The sequence below is a fragment of the Mycteria americana genome, chromosome 8 (genome assembly GCF_035582795.1).
Source record: "Mycteria americana isolate JAX WOST 10 ecotype Jacksonville Zoo and Gardens chromosome 8, USCA_MyAme_1.0, whole genome shotgun sequence".
In the NCBI taxonomy this organism is placed as follows: Eukaryota; Metazoa; Chordata; class Aves; order Ciconiiformes; family Ciconiidae; genus Mycteria; species Mycteria americana.
Window position 1 is genome coordinate 14,752,027 of NC_134372.1, and position 14,498 is coordinate 14,766,524.

At 42.7% G+C, this 14,498-nt stretch overlaps 1 protein-coding gene across 2 annotated transcripts in view; it reads right to left on the minus strand.

The window, feature by feature from the left end:
- The window catches only part of GABRB2 (gamma-aminobutyric acid type A receptor subunit beta2), a 182,102-nt gene extending 175,642 nt beyond the window's left edge, over positions 1-6,460 (minus strand). Inside the window, exons 1-4 of one of the 2 annotated variants that reach the window (XM_075509901.1) lie at positions 6,053-6,460; positions 4,963-5,195; positions 4,755-4,846; positions 3,696-3,763 (exon numbers count right to left, since the gene is read on the minus strand). In XM_075509901.1, coding sequence (XP_075366016.1) covers positions 3,696-3,763; positions 4,755-4,846; positions 4,963-5,039 — 237 coding nt within the window. In that variant the 5' untranslated portion in view covers positions 5,040-5,195; positions 6,053-6,460. Of the gene's footprint in view, positions 1-3,536; positions 3,616-3,695; positions 3,764-4,754; positions 4,847-4,962; positions 5,196-6,052 lie in introns of those variants that run through there. The other variant, XM_075509902.1, reaches the window with a different exon arrangement.
- Positions 6,461-14,498: the final 8,038 nt, after the last annotated feature.

The following is a 14,498-nucleotide window of genomic DNA, read 5'->3' on the forward strand; positions in this document are numbered from 1 at the left end:
AAGAGACTATTAAGCTCTCTAGAAATATTATTTTTACAATGAGTGGTCAGTATTAAGGAAAAGGAAGTTAAGAAGAAAATTCAAGTACAGTAAGAAACACCTGGAAACTATCTTGAGAACATTGCATTAGACTCACTGCAATACAGCTAACCTTATGTAAGATCAAATTCATTAGCCCAGGAAAACTATTTTAGTAGCTTTCACACCTCTCCATGTTTGTTTTCCATTGTTAACTGAATAAAAGAAACCTTAAGAAAATCTACAGTATATATGCAGAAAGCATACACTCAACAATACTGCAGGGCCTGGTCCAGAGAGATGAGTGGAATTGGCCATAATAATTTTTGTACTGCATAAAATAATTATCTGATGTATATTATTTCTTTGCAAAATACAAAAAAATGAGTCCAAATATTCAGGACACTTGTCAACAACCACATATGCCTGAAAGCTCTCACTTTTCTCATGTGCATTCACTGCATTCCCCAGAGCTGGAAAGAATTATGTTCACAAGTACCAGTACATAGAAACCATTTTTGAAAACTAAGATGTATGGCAGTTTAAGTTTCTTACTACAAAAGGTTAAACAGCTTACAGTGTCAACTCTGTTGCATACAAGGAATATTTGGAAGGCAGCTGTAAAGGCTGATACACTACAAGTTTGTTATGATGTGAAGTATTTATCACCTCTTTAAGAATTCAAAGTCAACAATAATATTTGTGAACATCCTACACATGCATTTACTTTCTTTAACAGTGACTCTAAATTCTCCTGTTCAACAAAGTAAAAACTTTGATGATTTACTTCATAACACTGGAGACAAGCCTTCTGCCTGCATAGCAGCACAAATGCATATGGTAGATGGAATGTGTCAACATTGGAAGAGAAATTTAAGGACGGTAATTTTAAAGTAAGTTAACATTGGAATTAACAGAAGTGATCTCAAACTAAATAACTATGATAGTTTAGCCTTCCTCCCAAAGCGAGATTTTGATCCCATTAATGTCAATACATGACCCCAGGCAACGATTTGCCTTTACCTCAAATCAGTGGTGTTTTCCATAACTACAGGCAAAGCAACAGCAAGCCCATGGCTCAGAAAATAGGTCCGTAAATCAAAAGATTCCTTCTGTGTCTCATTATCTCAGAAGGCTTTGCATCAGATAGCATTCAACGGTATTTGCATCAGATAGCATTCAACGGTATTCCTCCTGGTGACTTTGCAAGGAAAAAGTTAAGGCCTTATACACTAAACATTTTGTTGTCTGCTTGCATGTGTTGCTTCTCATTTATTTCAGGCCTATCAGGGTATATCAGTACTTGTTACTCTATACAGATCATTGTAAAATGAACTGTTACATGTTACATCTTGCAGTTAAGCAGATTAAGAAAATAATCTCAGTTTGGAATCTCTCCTGAAATTGCAAATGAAAAAAATTATGTAAAATGAATGCCTGGTTTTAAGAAACAGGTAGCTTCTTAGAGTAAAATAAGCCCAGAGCTTAAATGCTTTAGGCAAATGTGTGGGACAAAATTGCCTCTACATTTCCTGCCCTCCCCAAGGAGTTCTGCAGATAGTCTAAAAAGACTTTTCTCACAAAGGTCAAACATTTCATTATAGAAACACAATAAACTGACTACAGAATACTAAAAAGAATATTTAGTTTTACAGTTTGTAAGTGTCGAATCACAGTATTCTGATATGCTATCACCTTTAATTAGAGACCAAATTTCTAGAAATCATCGAAAGCAGCAAAGAAAAGAAGATTCACAACAATCTTCATGATCTTTTCTTTTCACAAGAAAAGAAAACATTTGGTACTACCTTCCAGTTTTGAAGAGATGTGAGGATATAACACTGACCTAGTAGATCACAGTTCCATCAAGAAAACACTCATCATTCCCACACGGCTCATGGCTATCTAAGAAATAACTCTGTACATCCGTATCTCTCCTACCCATAGTTCTTCTAATGAAAAGCAAGTGGTTTAAAATACAATACAATTTTCTTTCTTTGCACTTAAAGCTCCTGAAGGTAGAATACTAAATTACAAGTTTAGTGAAATAACGTTTGGAAGCCCATTTTAGCCACTTAGAAATATTTCACAAGTAATGTTGCTCAAGGTGAAATTATTCAGAGTTTTCCTGGTATCTTGAAAAAGAGCAGTATTGAGCTCTCTGTCACCGAGACCACCCCCCCCAGTCTCACAGTACAACCACCAGTAATGTCATCCTCAAATTAGGCCAAGGGCTATATATTACCTTATGAAAAAGCTCCTGTACATCACACAATGCATCCAGTTTGAGAGCAAGTGTTTGCCAATTCATTCAATGCAACATGTCTGAGAACCCAAACATGCCACTGAGAAATTAAACAAAATATTTTCATAGTAGAATATTAACACCACTGATAACTTTCAAAATATTATTTTCAAATGCATAATTATAGCTACAGCACTATCCCTAAAAATCATGTTTGTGTTTAGAAAGATGTTTCCTTACAACTTCTTCAAGAATAAGTGAAAGTTTGTTTCAAACAACAAAATTCTATCACTAGTAACAAATATTTCACAAAAACACATTTATTTTGTGTCAGTTGCTGCTACGGTGCTTCAGTGTCTTTATTTTGTCCTTCTTGTACAAACACCTAAGAGTATTGGCCAAATTCTGTGTCCTTAGCCAAGTAAGTTAAGATAAAAACTTCGAAACGTGACCCCAAACAAGAAAGTAAACGTTAGAAAAGTTTAGTCTAAACCAAGAACAGCTTCTTCCACAGTATGAATCTGAGACTTCTCCAATTTTCTCCACACTTCATTAGCCTCCAGGTAATGAAAACGAAACATATAAACTGTTGAGTTATTATGCTATGAACATTCAGCATTTGAGCACAGTCAGTTCAAACTACTTAGATAAGAGAGACAAACATCTTGAAAAATTAAACTCGTAAAATCATTGACTTAGTCATGACCATCCAAAACAGTGTCAGCCTACAAAAAAAAATCGGTAAGCTCTGGATACACGCAGAAGTAAAACCCGCTTTTTTGGTTTTTAATCGAAAGTACAGTGCTAAGACAAAACGGCAAATTATTTTTTTAATATCACAAAAAAAATTAAACCAACAAAGACATAAAACCAGGTTAGCCATTGAAACCTCCACTTCGTTTCCCCACGAACCCGAAGAGATGGAGCCGGCGGGGAGCACGCTGCGCCCGCCCAGGCGGGGCGAGGCGCGGGTCCGCGGGCCGGGTCCGCGGGAGCGGCCCCTCCGCGCGGCGCCCCGCGGAGCGGCAGCGCGGCCAGGTGGCGGCGGGGTGCCGTGCGGGCGCACGGCCGGCAGGGGGCGCCGTTGCTCGCGGCAAGGCCAGGCGGCGGGGCCGTGCGGGGGGCAGCGCCTGGGGAGCGCAGCGCCTCGGGAGCGCTGCCGCAGGAACCAGCCCCGTGGCCGGCGCTCTCGCCCCGGGGCTCCCACCTCCCCCGACTCCATCGCTGTGGGGGGTACACACGACCCTCCTCCCGCCCCCTCCCCCCAGCAGACCCCCTAGGAGGCGGCGTGCTCCGCCCCGGCGGCGCTCCGAGGCGGGAGGCCGCACCGGGTCCCCGCACGCCCGCGAGCACCTCTCCGCCTTGGCAGGGGCGGGGGAAGCGAAAGCCACCCCCTCAGAGAGCAACCAGCCCCAAATCCCTAAATACTCACCATATTGACTTCTGAGACCATATCTATACTGGCAATGTCTATGTTCATGCCAACAGCCACTGGGGGACCTGCAAACCAACAAGATGGTCCGCAATGTGATCTCCAAGAACTTAACTCATTCTTACCGGAGTTAGCAGGACTAAGACAGCGTAGAAATGAAACGACGTTTAAACAAAAACAGAGAGCCAGGCGGAAGGCAAGAAGTGTTCCCCACACCCTCCCTCCCCCGCCCTCCCAAAAGCAGGCTCCCACCGATCCGCGGGGAACGCGCGTTTGCACCGGATTCACCCTGTGCGCCCCCCGCCAGCGGTAGCTGTGTTTTATGTAACACGCACACACGTGCTAACAGCGGGGCTCTCCGCGCTCCGCCGACGGATGCGCACCCGGAGAGACCAGGGCGGGCAGCGGCTCGGGGCCAGCCGGGGTGTGGGGGTGCGGGGGCTCCCCCGCCTCCCACGCCGGGAAGCGCGGCGCCGGCCTCCGCGACCCGGCTCGCCACCCTCAGCTTTGGCGGAAGGGGCAGCCCAGGGGACGGCGGCCAGTGAGCCCCAGAACGGGGGGGGGAGGTGGGGGGGCGCAAGGGGACACCCACAGCGAACACGTCCAAAATAAACAAACTACTTCGAAGTGGGAGCACGCAGGGGGTTAAATGACATTTTCGTATCAGTTAACAGCACATCTTGTACTCAAAAATAGTAACTGTGATCGCAGGCACATTAGGCTGAGAGGAACAAACGTTGGGTAAACTTAAAGAGATTCGCATCTCGATAAAACCAGTTAAACAAGGGTTTAATTACAGGTTAATAAAGTATCAGCACACACACAAAATGAGGGACCGATTACAAATATGCAAGAGATTTAAGTGATCGCATTAGGAGCATCCTGTGCTAAGAAAATTGAGTAACAATGGGCTTAACTTTGGATCAGCTTGAGAAAATGGCAACACACACACACACCCCCCAAAGCAACAGCACTCACAACACGTTCGAAAACCACACACACACTAAAGGTACACAGCCCGGGTATGTAATCTCTCTTATTCAAAAGCAGTCAAATTACCTCCAAAATCTGGCCTCAAGCGAATGTCATAGCCCTTCAGCAGTCTATCCACGGTCTCTTTTACCAGTGACATATTACTAGGGTCATTGACACTAAAGAAAAAAAGAATAATACCGTATTATTTCTCACACCCAAGCTGTACATTCCTCTCAGCAGCAGCATGCAGTGCAATTCAAAGTAAAGCAAAAGAGATACCTTCATCACTTACCTCTGTGCACACACCACAGCTATTATTAAAGGGAATGACCAAATCCCAAAGTAACCCTTTTTCCGGACTCTCAGCATCCCTTTAGCTTTTGATATGATTTAGGGTTTCAGTGAAGAGAACAAGAGATCCAACTTATTCTGGCCAGTGCAGTAATTCTAATGTGAAGCGCATGCGCACGGCGTACCACAACATCAAAAGGAGCAGTGGTTGCTGCTGGAGATGGAGCAAATTTCCTTGCCAAAAAAAAAAAAAAATTAAAGGGGAAGAAAGAAATGCATTATTTAAAAAAAAAAAAAGTCATCCACAGGAAGATCGAATATATTTTTGTTGTTCTTTTTGTTAGTATAGAATATAAATCACAGTAAGGAGAGAAGTTTCAGGAGTTGCAGGGTACAGCAGCTTTGCAACCTAGTTTAAGGGGGGGGGGCGGGGGCTGGACGGACTCAGATTAGACAGAGGGGGAATAGGTTAAAAAGGGGAATGCACAGCGTACGTGTGGTGCCAGGGGCAGGTGGGGGGGGGGGGAAGGGGGCAGCTTAACTTTTTGGTCCCTGGAAAGAACCGCCTGAAAGCGAGGCGAGGTGCGGGCAAAGGAGCCGGAGCTTGCAACGGGGGCGGGCGGTGGGGGAGGAGGGGAGATGGGCGCCCAGTATTTCTCACGGGGGAAAAAAAAAAAAAAAAACCACCACGAAAAAATGATGACGAATAGTTTCTTGTAAGATGGGATTAGGCTGTTTCCTTCCTTACTGTGCTGCCAGGCGCTGTTCTAGGGGCAGAGGCACTGGGGACGGGAGGGGGTCGCCGGCTGCCGCCGCCGGCTCCCACGGGTCATTTGCTGGTGCTTGAGGGGCGGGCGCGGAGCCCCCGCGGTCCCACTCCCCCCTGGCCGGGCCCGCCGGCGCATTTTCCATATATCGACTGATGCTTAACCCAAGGATGCAAGTTCCTCAGGTAGAGCTAAGCGGGGCCACGGGGCTTGGCGGGGGGGGGGGAGGGTGGAGAAGAAGGGGAGGAAAACCAAGCTTTTAGTCAAGGCAGTCAAGCTTTCAGTGACCATCCAGACCCGGTGCAGGTTCATAAGCCCACTTACCTTCGTGGATAAAACACCCGAGCTCTTCAAATGCAGCGCGTGATCCAATTAATGCCTCGGAAGAAACCAGAGACGAGCGGACAGCTGATTTGGGGATGCTTTGAGTGACATTTAAATGGTGAGCAGGGAAAAAAAAAGATAGAAAGGAGAGAAGGAAAAAAACCAAAACCCCGAAAAACAACAAACACCGGGGTTAAATTATTCCTCGCAAATCTGCCCGGTGCTCGTAGCTCCTTTTACACCTCCACCACCTCCTCCTCCTCACGCACATACCCGCTCGGCCCCGCGGATCTGTGCTGCTTCACCGAGCGGATCTGGGCGTGCACACGTTCTCGGCCGGCCCGGGCTGCGCGGGGAAGGGATTGGGAACACTTGGGGCGTCAATTAACAAAAGAAATATTTAACTCGCTGCAGGAGGGTGGAGGAGGAAAAAAAAAAAAGGGGGGGGAGGGACAAGGGTGAGGGTGTTGCACAGAGAGCGAGGCGAGCTGGAGAGCCTGCTCGCTCCCTGGCACAGCTCGGTCCCGCACGCACGCGGCTGAGGCGCTCCGGAGCTCCCTGCCTGCCGTCCCCGGGCCGGGCCACCGCCTCCTGCCGCCGCGTGTACTTCGCGGAAAGCGGCGGTAGCCGCCTCTCGGGGCCGGGGGGAGCCCCGGGGCGCACGGCGCTGAGCCCACACGCGGACACGCCCTGGCCCGGGAGCAGGAGCAGCCGGGAAGGGTGCAGGGCCGGGGGGTGGCTGCCCGGAGAAAAGGATGAGGCGGCGGCGGCTCCCCGGGAAGGGCGAGGAAGGAAGGGCTGAGGTGGGGGCGGGTAGAGAGGCGGTGGGACGAAGCCTCACCTGGGGGAGCGGCGGGGCGCTGCCCCCAGAGACGGCAGGGCTGCTAAAAAAATAAACAGCAAAACCGTAAAACAGCCGACAGCCCCGAAAAGCAGGCAGCCATTTAATACGGAGCGGCAGCTACCTTGGCTGGAGCGCTGAAGAGCGGGGAAGCCCCGCGACGAGCACCGCAACACCCACCTGCCGCTGAAGCGGGGCCAAGGGAGTCCCGTGTCGTGTCCCCCCCCCCACGGCGCGTCCCACCGGCGGAGGAGCGGCCCCCCGCCCGCCGTCCTGCGAGCCAGGCGCACTGGCAGCATTTCCAGCGGGACGAGCAAATCGTGCCCCCCTCTCCCCCCACCGTCAATGCCTTAAAACACCACACTGTGCCTTTGAAATCAAGCAACTGCTTGGTTTTTTGCTTCCAGAAAAAAAAAGAAGGACATTCTTTTGGGGGGCTGGGGGGAATTCACCAAGACGTATTTTCACCACCACCTCCCATTCGTAACAATTGGAATTACACAGAGGGAAACAATACACTTTTCCAGATGAAACAGGCAAGATTTTGTGTGTGATGAATATAAAATGTCTCATTTGCATATTCAAAAGAAAAAAACCCAAACAACCAAGTTAAAGAACATTTAAGCATTTGTTAAAATTACAACCCCCTGTTTTTCAGCTGTCCATTCCATGGCTGATGTTACAGAGCCACTCTCTCTGTTCACCAGGGGAGGTTTCTGTTCTCACACAGCTAGTCTGCTTCACTGCCAAACCTCTTGAAATATAGCCCTGAAAGGAAGATGGTGGATACTCTGCAGTGAATCATTTTTACTTTAGAAGTATAATAGGCACTTTTTTTTCCTCCTGCAATCATACAATAAGAACAGGAGGTCTCAAGGTAAAACACTTCAATCCTGCACTGTGAAACTCACCTGCAAGTGCTAACTTGGGAGTACATCTGACACTCCTGATTTCTGAGCTGTTTCTGAGTCTCTGCTATTAATTATCATTACACCACAGAAATGTTTCATTCACCATGTCTGAATATGAACCAGACATCAACAAGAACCTGAGGCTGAAGGCTGTTTATATTCACTGCTGGACTGACAGGAATTTTTGATTTACATATCAACATAGAATCAGCGGCAGAAAAGTACCATATTTCCATGGGAATGTTAGAATAGTACACCCAAATAATTCTATCTAGCATTTGTTCTCTGACCTGGTGTATGCACTAATCATCAGGGAACACTCGTTCTGGGCCCAGAGTACCACTGTGCCATGTGTAGTAAAACCTGCTCTCAGTCTGGCTATTCCAGCAAAAAGGAATGGAACATATCTCAAATTCAATACATATGGGTATCATGGTGCATTATGCGTGGAAAATTAATGTATATCCTTGGGTTTTGGAAGTGTAAAGGCTCTCAAGCCATGCTTGGGATCATCTGCATAACTCATTATTTTTGCTGGCTGTAAATGCACCACTGTCTAAATGGGTCCATACCACTAACACTTCCTTACCACCATTCCAGGCTCTGGGTGCCCAAACAAGTCTATGCGATAGGAGTATCATCATTATATATTGACATAGAGTACAAAGCCATAAAATCCTTTTCCTTTTGCAAATGGTTTCCTGCTTTGCTATGCAATTTTGACAGTACCACTTTTTCTCTGACCACAGGGTTCTGGTCTATCTCTGTCATTCAAAATTTCTCAGCACCTTCAAAATCTCCCATTTATTTTAAACAACTTGTCAAAGAAATCGTTCCCCTCTTTTTCTCACTTGTGTCTGTGTGTTTGATTGAAAAGGAGAGGAAATAACTGGTGTGAACACCAGTATTGGCAAGATGCAGAACTGTTCATGTAACATGTTTAAAGATTGCTATCTAAGATTTTGGGTGTCTTACAATGGAGAAACAACCTGGTTCCCAGCTGGATATGATACTTCTAGCTCTAAAAATATCTCAATTTGATTACAAGTACTATAATCTTGCAGAGAAGCCAGCAAAGATGGTCATATTTTTAAATGCCAATTGCAGATTATTTTGATTCTTGGCTTTCAAGTTTGAGGAGTGCAAAAGAATACCCCCCAAAATTGAAATACTCTAAATTAATGGTCCACAATCCTTGCTGACCAGCGTGTGACTCTATGTAAGAAATGGGCTATAAACAACATCATACTTTGCTTGTCTTGTCAACCCTTTACTGTAGCAATACATACCTGTCATCACAAGCAATATCCCAGTTCATGTACTGAGAACTGCTCTAAAGTGGTTTTCAAATGGTTTGCTGTAAATGTATAGATTATGCAAAATAAGCTTTTAGATGGAGTAAGAATGTCAAGATAGGTTCTCAAGTGACCCAATCACTCAAGTCAATAGGGACAGAAGAGATGCTGATTTATGCTAGCCCAAGAACAGTAGTTCTGTGTCACAAGTAATGTGAGTAACAAGGGCAAAATCCCACTTGAAAAAAAAAAATTCTTTTCACTGCACTTCAACAGGCTGGTATGAATACAGTTCTATGAAAGTGATGTTTCCTGAGTTTTTGAGCGTTTGGATAAGATGGAGTAATATCAGAAACACTCAGATGAGAGTTGTTTCCATGTATCAGATAAGATTTTATTCTCTAATTTACAAAAGTATGATAGTAATAATTTATTTCGATACATGATTTCGATTTCCAACTCCTGTAAAGCTATAAATTCATGTAAAATAAAACATAGTCAACTCTTGCAGAATTTTCCTGAACAAACTTTCAATATACTTTATCTTGGTTTCACTTGTCTTTTTAGGTCTTCAGATCTAGTATGCCACAGTCCATGCACCACACACCATCCCATTAGCAATCAGCCTGTCAGCATAAAGACCACTGTTACATCACACACACAGAAAAAAATACTCATGCAGGTGTACCTTGATTCTGCTTTTCACAGGCAATGGAATTCACTTTTGCATAGTGACAATCTTCTGGGATTTACAGGTTCATATTAGCTTCAACTATTGTATATCTAGAAGAATCCAAAGTGGTAAAGCTATCAACAAAAGCAATAGTGTATGACCTGCCAATTATACTGCTCTTGGCCCTTTAAAAATATGAACTGATTGGTATTGTACAGAAACTGCGTCTGGTAAGTTGCTTAGGAAACAAGTACCACTTGATACGGCATGAATTTCACTTAATCGCAGGAGAAGAGCAAATGGGAAGGGCAAGTAATAGTCTCTTACTGGTTTACATCCTTATGTAGGACTTTATTTGCTGGAGCTCATACTTTTTCGTTCTGTGACTCACTGCATGCCATCCCTACAGGGTTAAAACACTATAGATAAGAATTTACCCCAGATCATGAACTAGGCTGTAGTTTATGAGTTAAAGACCTGCTGTATCTTTTAACAAAAAATCTTTTGTGTAGCTTAGGATCAACAGATCTTAGATGTATATTGAGGAAAGTCTTTTAATGTGACATTGAATTACAGATTTAAAAAAAAGGAAGTAGAAGGTTGTGCGAGACATCCACAAGTGCTTTGATTGCAGACAATTGTTAGCAACTCAATGGGGACTGGAGTGAAATACAAAATGTCTGGCACCTAGAATTATGATAGAATGAAATCTAAAGTCCTCTTATCAAATCATGAAAGCACCACAAAAAGCCCTATTTCCTTCAAAGTGGTGGAATAAATTAGTTTAACAGCTACATAGACAGCAATTTTTGAATTCCTCAATTTTAGCTACATTGGCACTTAGATAGTTAGGAAGTATCTACAGTGTATGCATCCTTTGATAGGAAGGCAGGGCAGGGCACAAGAAGTCATTGCATAGGGTAAGGATAGTAAAACACTTAAAAGACAGCACAAAATGTACACCAAGATTATGTCACTCTGTGTCTAAATCTCCTCCATGCTTTTGTGTAAGATTCAGCCCTGAAAGCAGATTGCAGAAACACGTTATTAAATTAATGGAGTGGCATTTGTCTGCATCAATTGATTGCAGGATTTGGTCTTCCTTTCTAAGCTCTCTTGGACAGAGAATTGGTTTCCTAAATATTTTATATTGGGTAATACATTCCAGAATACTGCTATAAACAATATCTGAGGGTTCTAAAACTGTTAGGTTGGAAGCTTTTGATGAAAAATGAAAATTGTTTTCTTTTTAAAGCCATTTAGCTTCAAACATCAGTCTTGGGTTTGGTATAACTATGCAAGTTTTAGGACTAAAATGGAAATCTGCATAGTTTTAGCTGGATTTTTCTTAGCTAGAAGGACTTCACTACTTCAGAAAATTCTTCCTCGTTATTACCACCACCTTGACCGGGTGAGGGCACAACAGTGGGAAAAAAGAAGTAAGAACTGAGACAGGAAAATTAAATAAGTAAATTAACAGAGCATATGAACAAGTAGTGAAGGGGGGAAGGAGGAAGAATAGTGGAGGCAAGTGTTATGCCATGGTGCAATGAAACACGAAGAGAGGAGAGCCATTTATTTAACAGGCACTCCAAAAAAATAAATTACCTCTTATTTAAACTAACATGTGAAATGTGAAACAGTTGTTCTATCTCAGAAATCAAACACAGTTCCTACATCAATTCTTTATTCTCTAGACAAAGGGAGATTACTGAAAACTGATCACTGAGACTCCTGACCTCTGTGATACCAACTATCAAATATGTTTTGATCCAGATGAAATATTTTGAGACTTAAAACTTCTTTTTCCTGTAAATAAGGAAACAACACAGGATACTTTTAATCTAACTTGCCATTTGTAGTTGTAAAATACATTTTCGCATGAAAAATATCTTAATAGAAGTAAACAAAACCCAAAGAAACCAACTGTGACCAGCGTACAACAGCCAAAGCATAATCAGTGGATTCTATTTTAAGAATGCAAAATATTTTACATGTTTATTTAAAAAGATACTGGTATTATGCAATGCACTTTCTAACTCAAACAAGCTCCTTATATCTTCTGGTAAACAATCATCCAGGTTAAAAACTTAGTAATAGAAAGAGTTCAAGGAGAAGTGCTATCAATGGATATAAGCAATACTCTACTCTCCAAGCAGACTTTTTGCAGTAAGAACTAGGAGAATACAAGTTTGTATCTTACTGTAAAACAGATTTCAGCTGTCCTTTTATTGGTGTGCTAGAAAGGAAGATGAAACTGCTTTCTGCAAATGTGTAACACTATTACTTCAAGCCTTCTTGGAGAACAAATGGAGAACACAACAGTGCTCCTCATCGTCCTTCACCTTCTTGCATGCCCAACCCAAATGTGCTTGTGTCAATATTCCTATTCTTTCCTTGCTATCCTAAAACCTCAACTAGTCCTAGTGAGGAAGATATGTCTCACAGTGCTGCAGTAAGCATAAATACAGGTTTCGTAGCACATTTTGCTCCTGACGGATGCTTTCTAATTCTGTGCATGCGGGCTGAATGTTTCATGGAATCAATACTTGCTTTACATGTGATCTGCCTCTATTTACAGATGCTAGAAGGTAGAAATTTCACACAGATGTTTCTGTTCAGCAGCAATTACTAAGTCTGAACGGAATAGTTTTGCTGACTTGAGAGTGTTTTTATAGAGCTGCATTACCCTCTACAGAAAGGGTATTATTACTTAAAAGGTATACCATGGAAATGGACTGAAGGCCAGTCAAGATGGCAAGGCACTTGTCCAGCAAATGCAAAAACACTGTTTCTACTTATCACAGAGAGCACTTGAAGAAGCAACTTACACTTTATGGGTATGTATGCATCAAAGCACATCTAAAGCAGTGCAAAATAGGTAAGACCAGATGCATGAATGAACCACAAAAGAGGAATTTGAAAACAGAAAATGAAATTAACTTAGTATGGAGTACACAGGTGTTGCAAATCAGTCCTAGAGGAAATGATAATAATCCTGGGAAAACAATTCAGCATGCCAGGACAGGGAAAAAAAAAAACAAACCCAAACCAAACAAACCCCAACAAGACACCCAATCCAACAACAAAAGTAACTGTGGAATAATCCTTCTCAGGAAACTATATACAGAACAAAACTTAGTAATACTGTCAGTATTTATCACTTTGCATCCAAGGATCTCTCTAAAATACCTCAATGTTTCTGTGGATAGTTATCTTTCATTCTCTCCTCCCACCCCATTTTGTGTTCATACTTGGTAATTTACAAACAGCTATGATCTGGAAGAGATCTCATTCATGCAAATAAGTAAGTTTCTACAATATTATTATGCTAATTTCACAGATGAGGTAGATGAAGCACACACTGGCTAAGCACCCGAGCCAATTCCTGCTGAAATTAATGGCAAAATCCGCATTCAGCTCAGGAACAGCAACATCAAGGCCCATCTTACAAAGCACTAAATGGTAGAAAACTGGAAGAGTGCCCAAGAGTCATGATTATCCAATAACTTCTTACCAATATGGTCTGTACCACATTTCCAGGGAAATTAAAGAGAAATACTTTGTAATTTTTATCTAATGAAGTACTAGATGGAAATGAAAACATCCTCAGGTTCTTACATTTTTTGAAGCTAGAGCTTCCAAAATAGAGGATGCGTCTTATCGTAGAGAGGTCAAAGTCTAGTACAAGTATGCTCAGTCCGCAAGCAGTGGTAGGGGGAGCTCAGAGAGGGTCTGAACCAATTGTAAATTACCATTCTGAACTTGATTTGGGTGACCTCCTCCCTAACATCTAGGCACATATCGTATCTATCCCCCATATGTCAGCATAAGGTCACTTTAACAACTAGTATTATTGATCACTCTTCCAGACATGGACAGTGCAGTGAAATCTTAAACAGGGCAATATAACTGTCTTCAGAGCTGCTTTGAAGAATTGTGAATTAACCAGTCAGACCAAGAGTCTGTCACTGGAAACAGAAGAACAGCTCTGGGTAGTAATACTAATCATGGTATTAACTTTGTAAATTTATTCTCACAGATGAAAAAAAGCAGCTGAGTAATACCCATATTTGATGTTTTTACACAGCAGACTCAAAGTACTGCTCTGCATTTTATGTCTTCAAATGGCAATTTTGGACATCTCATGCTCATCAGGAGTAACTCTACAAATTTTACATCATTACAAAAAAACCTCCAAAAGTAGAGTTTACAGTAAGACCTTCTCTGTATGGTAAAATAATTATGCATCTTTATTTATGTATTTAGCTTAACTTCGGCTACACCCAGCTATTTAGCTGTTTATCTCACTATGAAAAATTAAGTATGCTTTATGTAACTTCCACAACAAAGCTTGATAATCCTAACTGCATACATGAATAACTTGTATGTCCATTATGCCTCAGAGTTCAAGTTCAAAAAGAGCTGGACCTGTCTTTCAAATATCTTTTAATTTCTCCAATTACACTCTATAAATATAGATAATTTGCATCACCATAAGGCATCAAGGGTCATTTGAACATTTCAAGAAATCAAGAGTTAAACACTTTCTTCTTTAGTTTCTTGACCTTTAAGTCCCATTTAATTTTTTTCTGTTTTGAGTTTGAGCAGCTTCTTCCCAGCATTAGTCCCTATTATGACCTTTTACACTGAGTAAAAGATACAGTTGACACTGTCACAACTTACTGTTGAGGATATGGATAAGAGTTCTCTTTTCAGGGCAAGG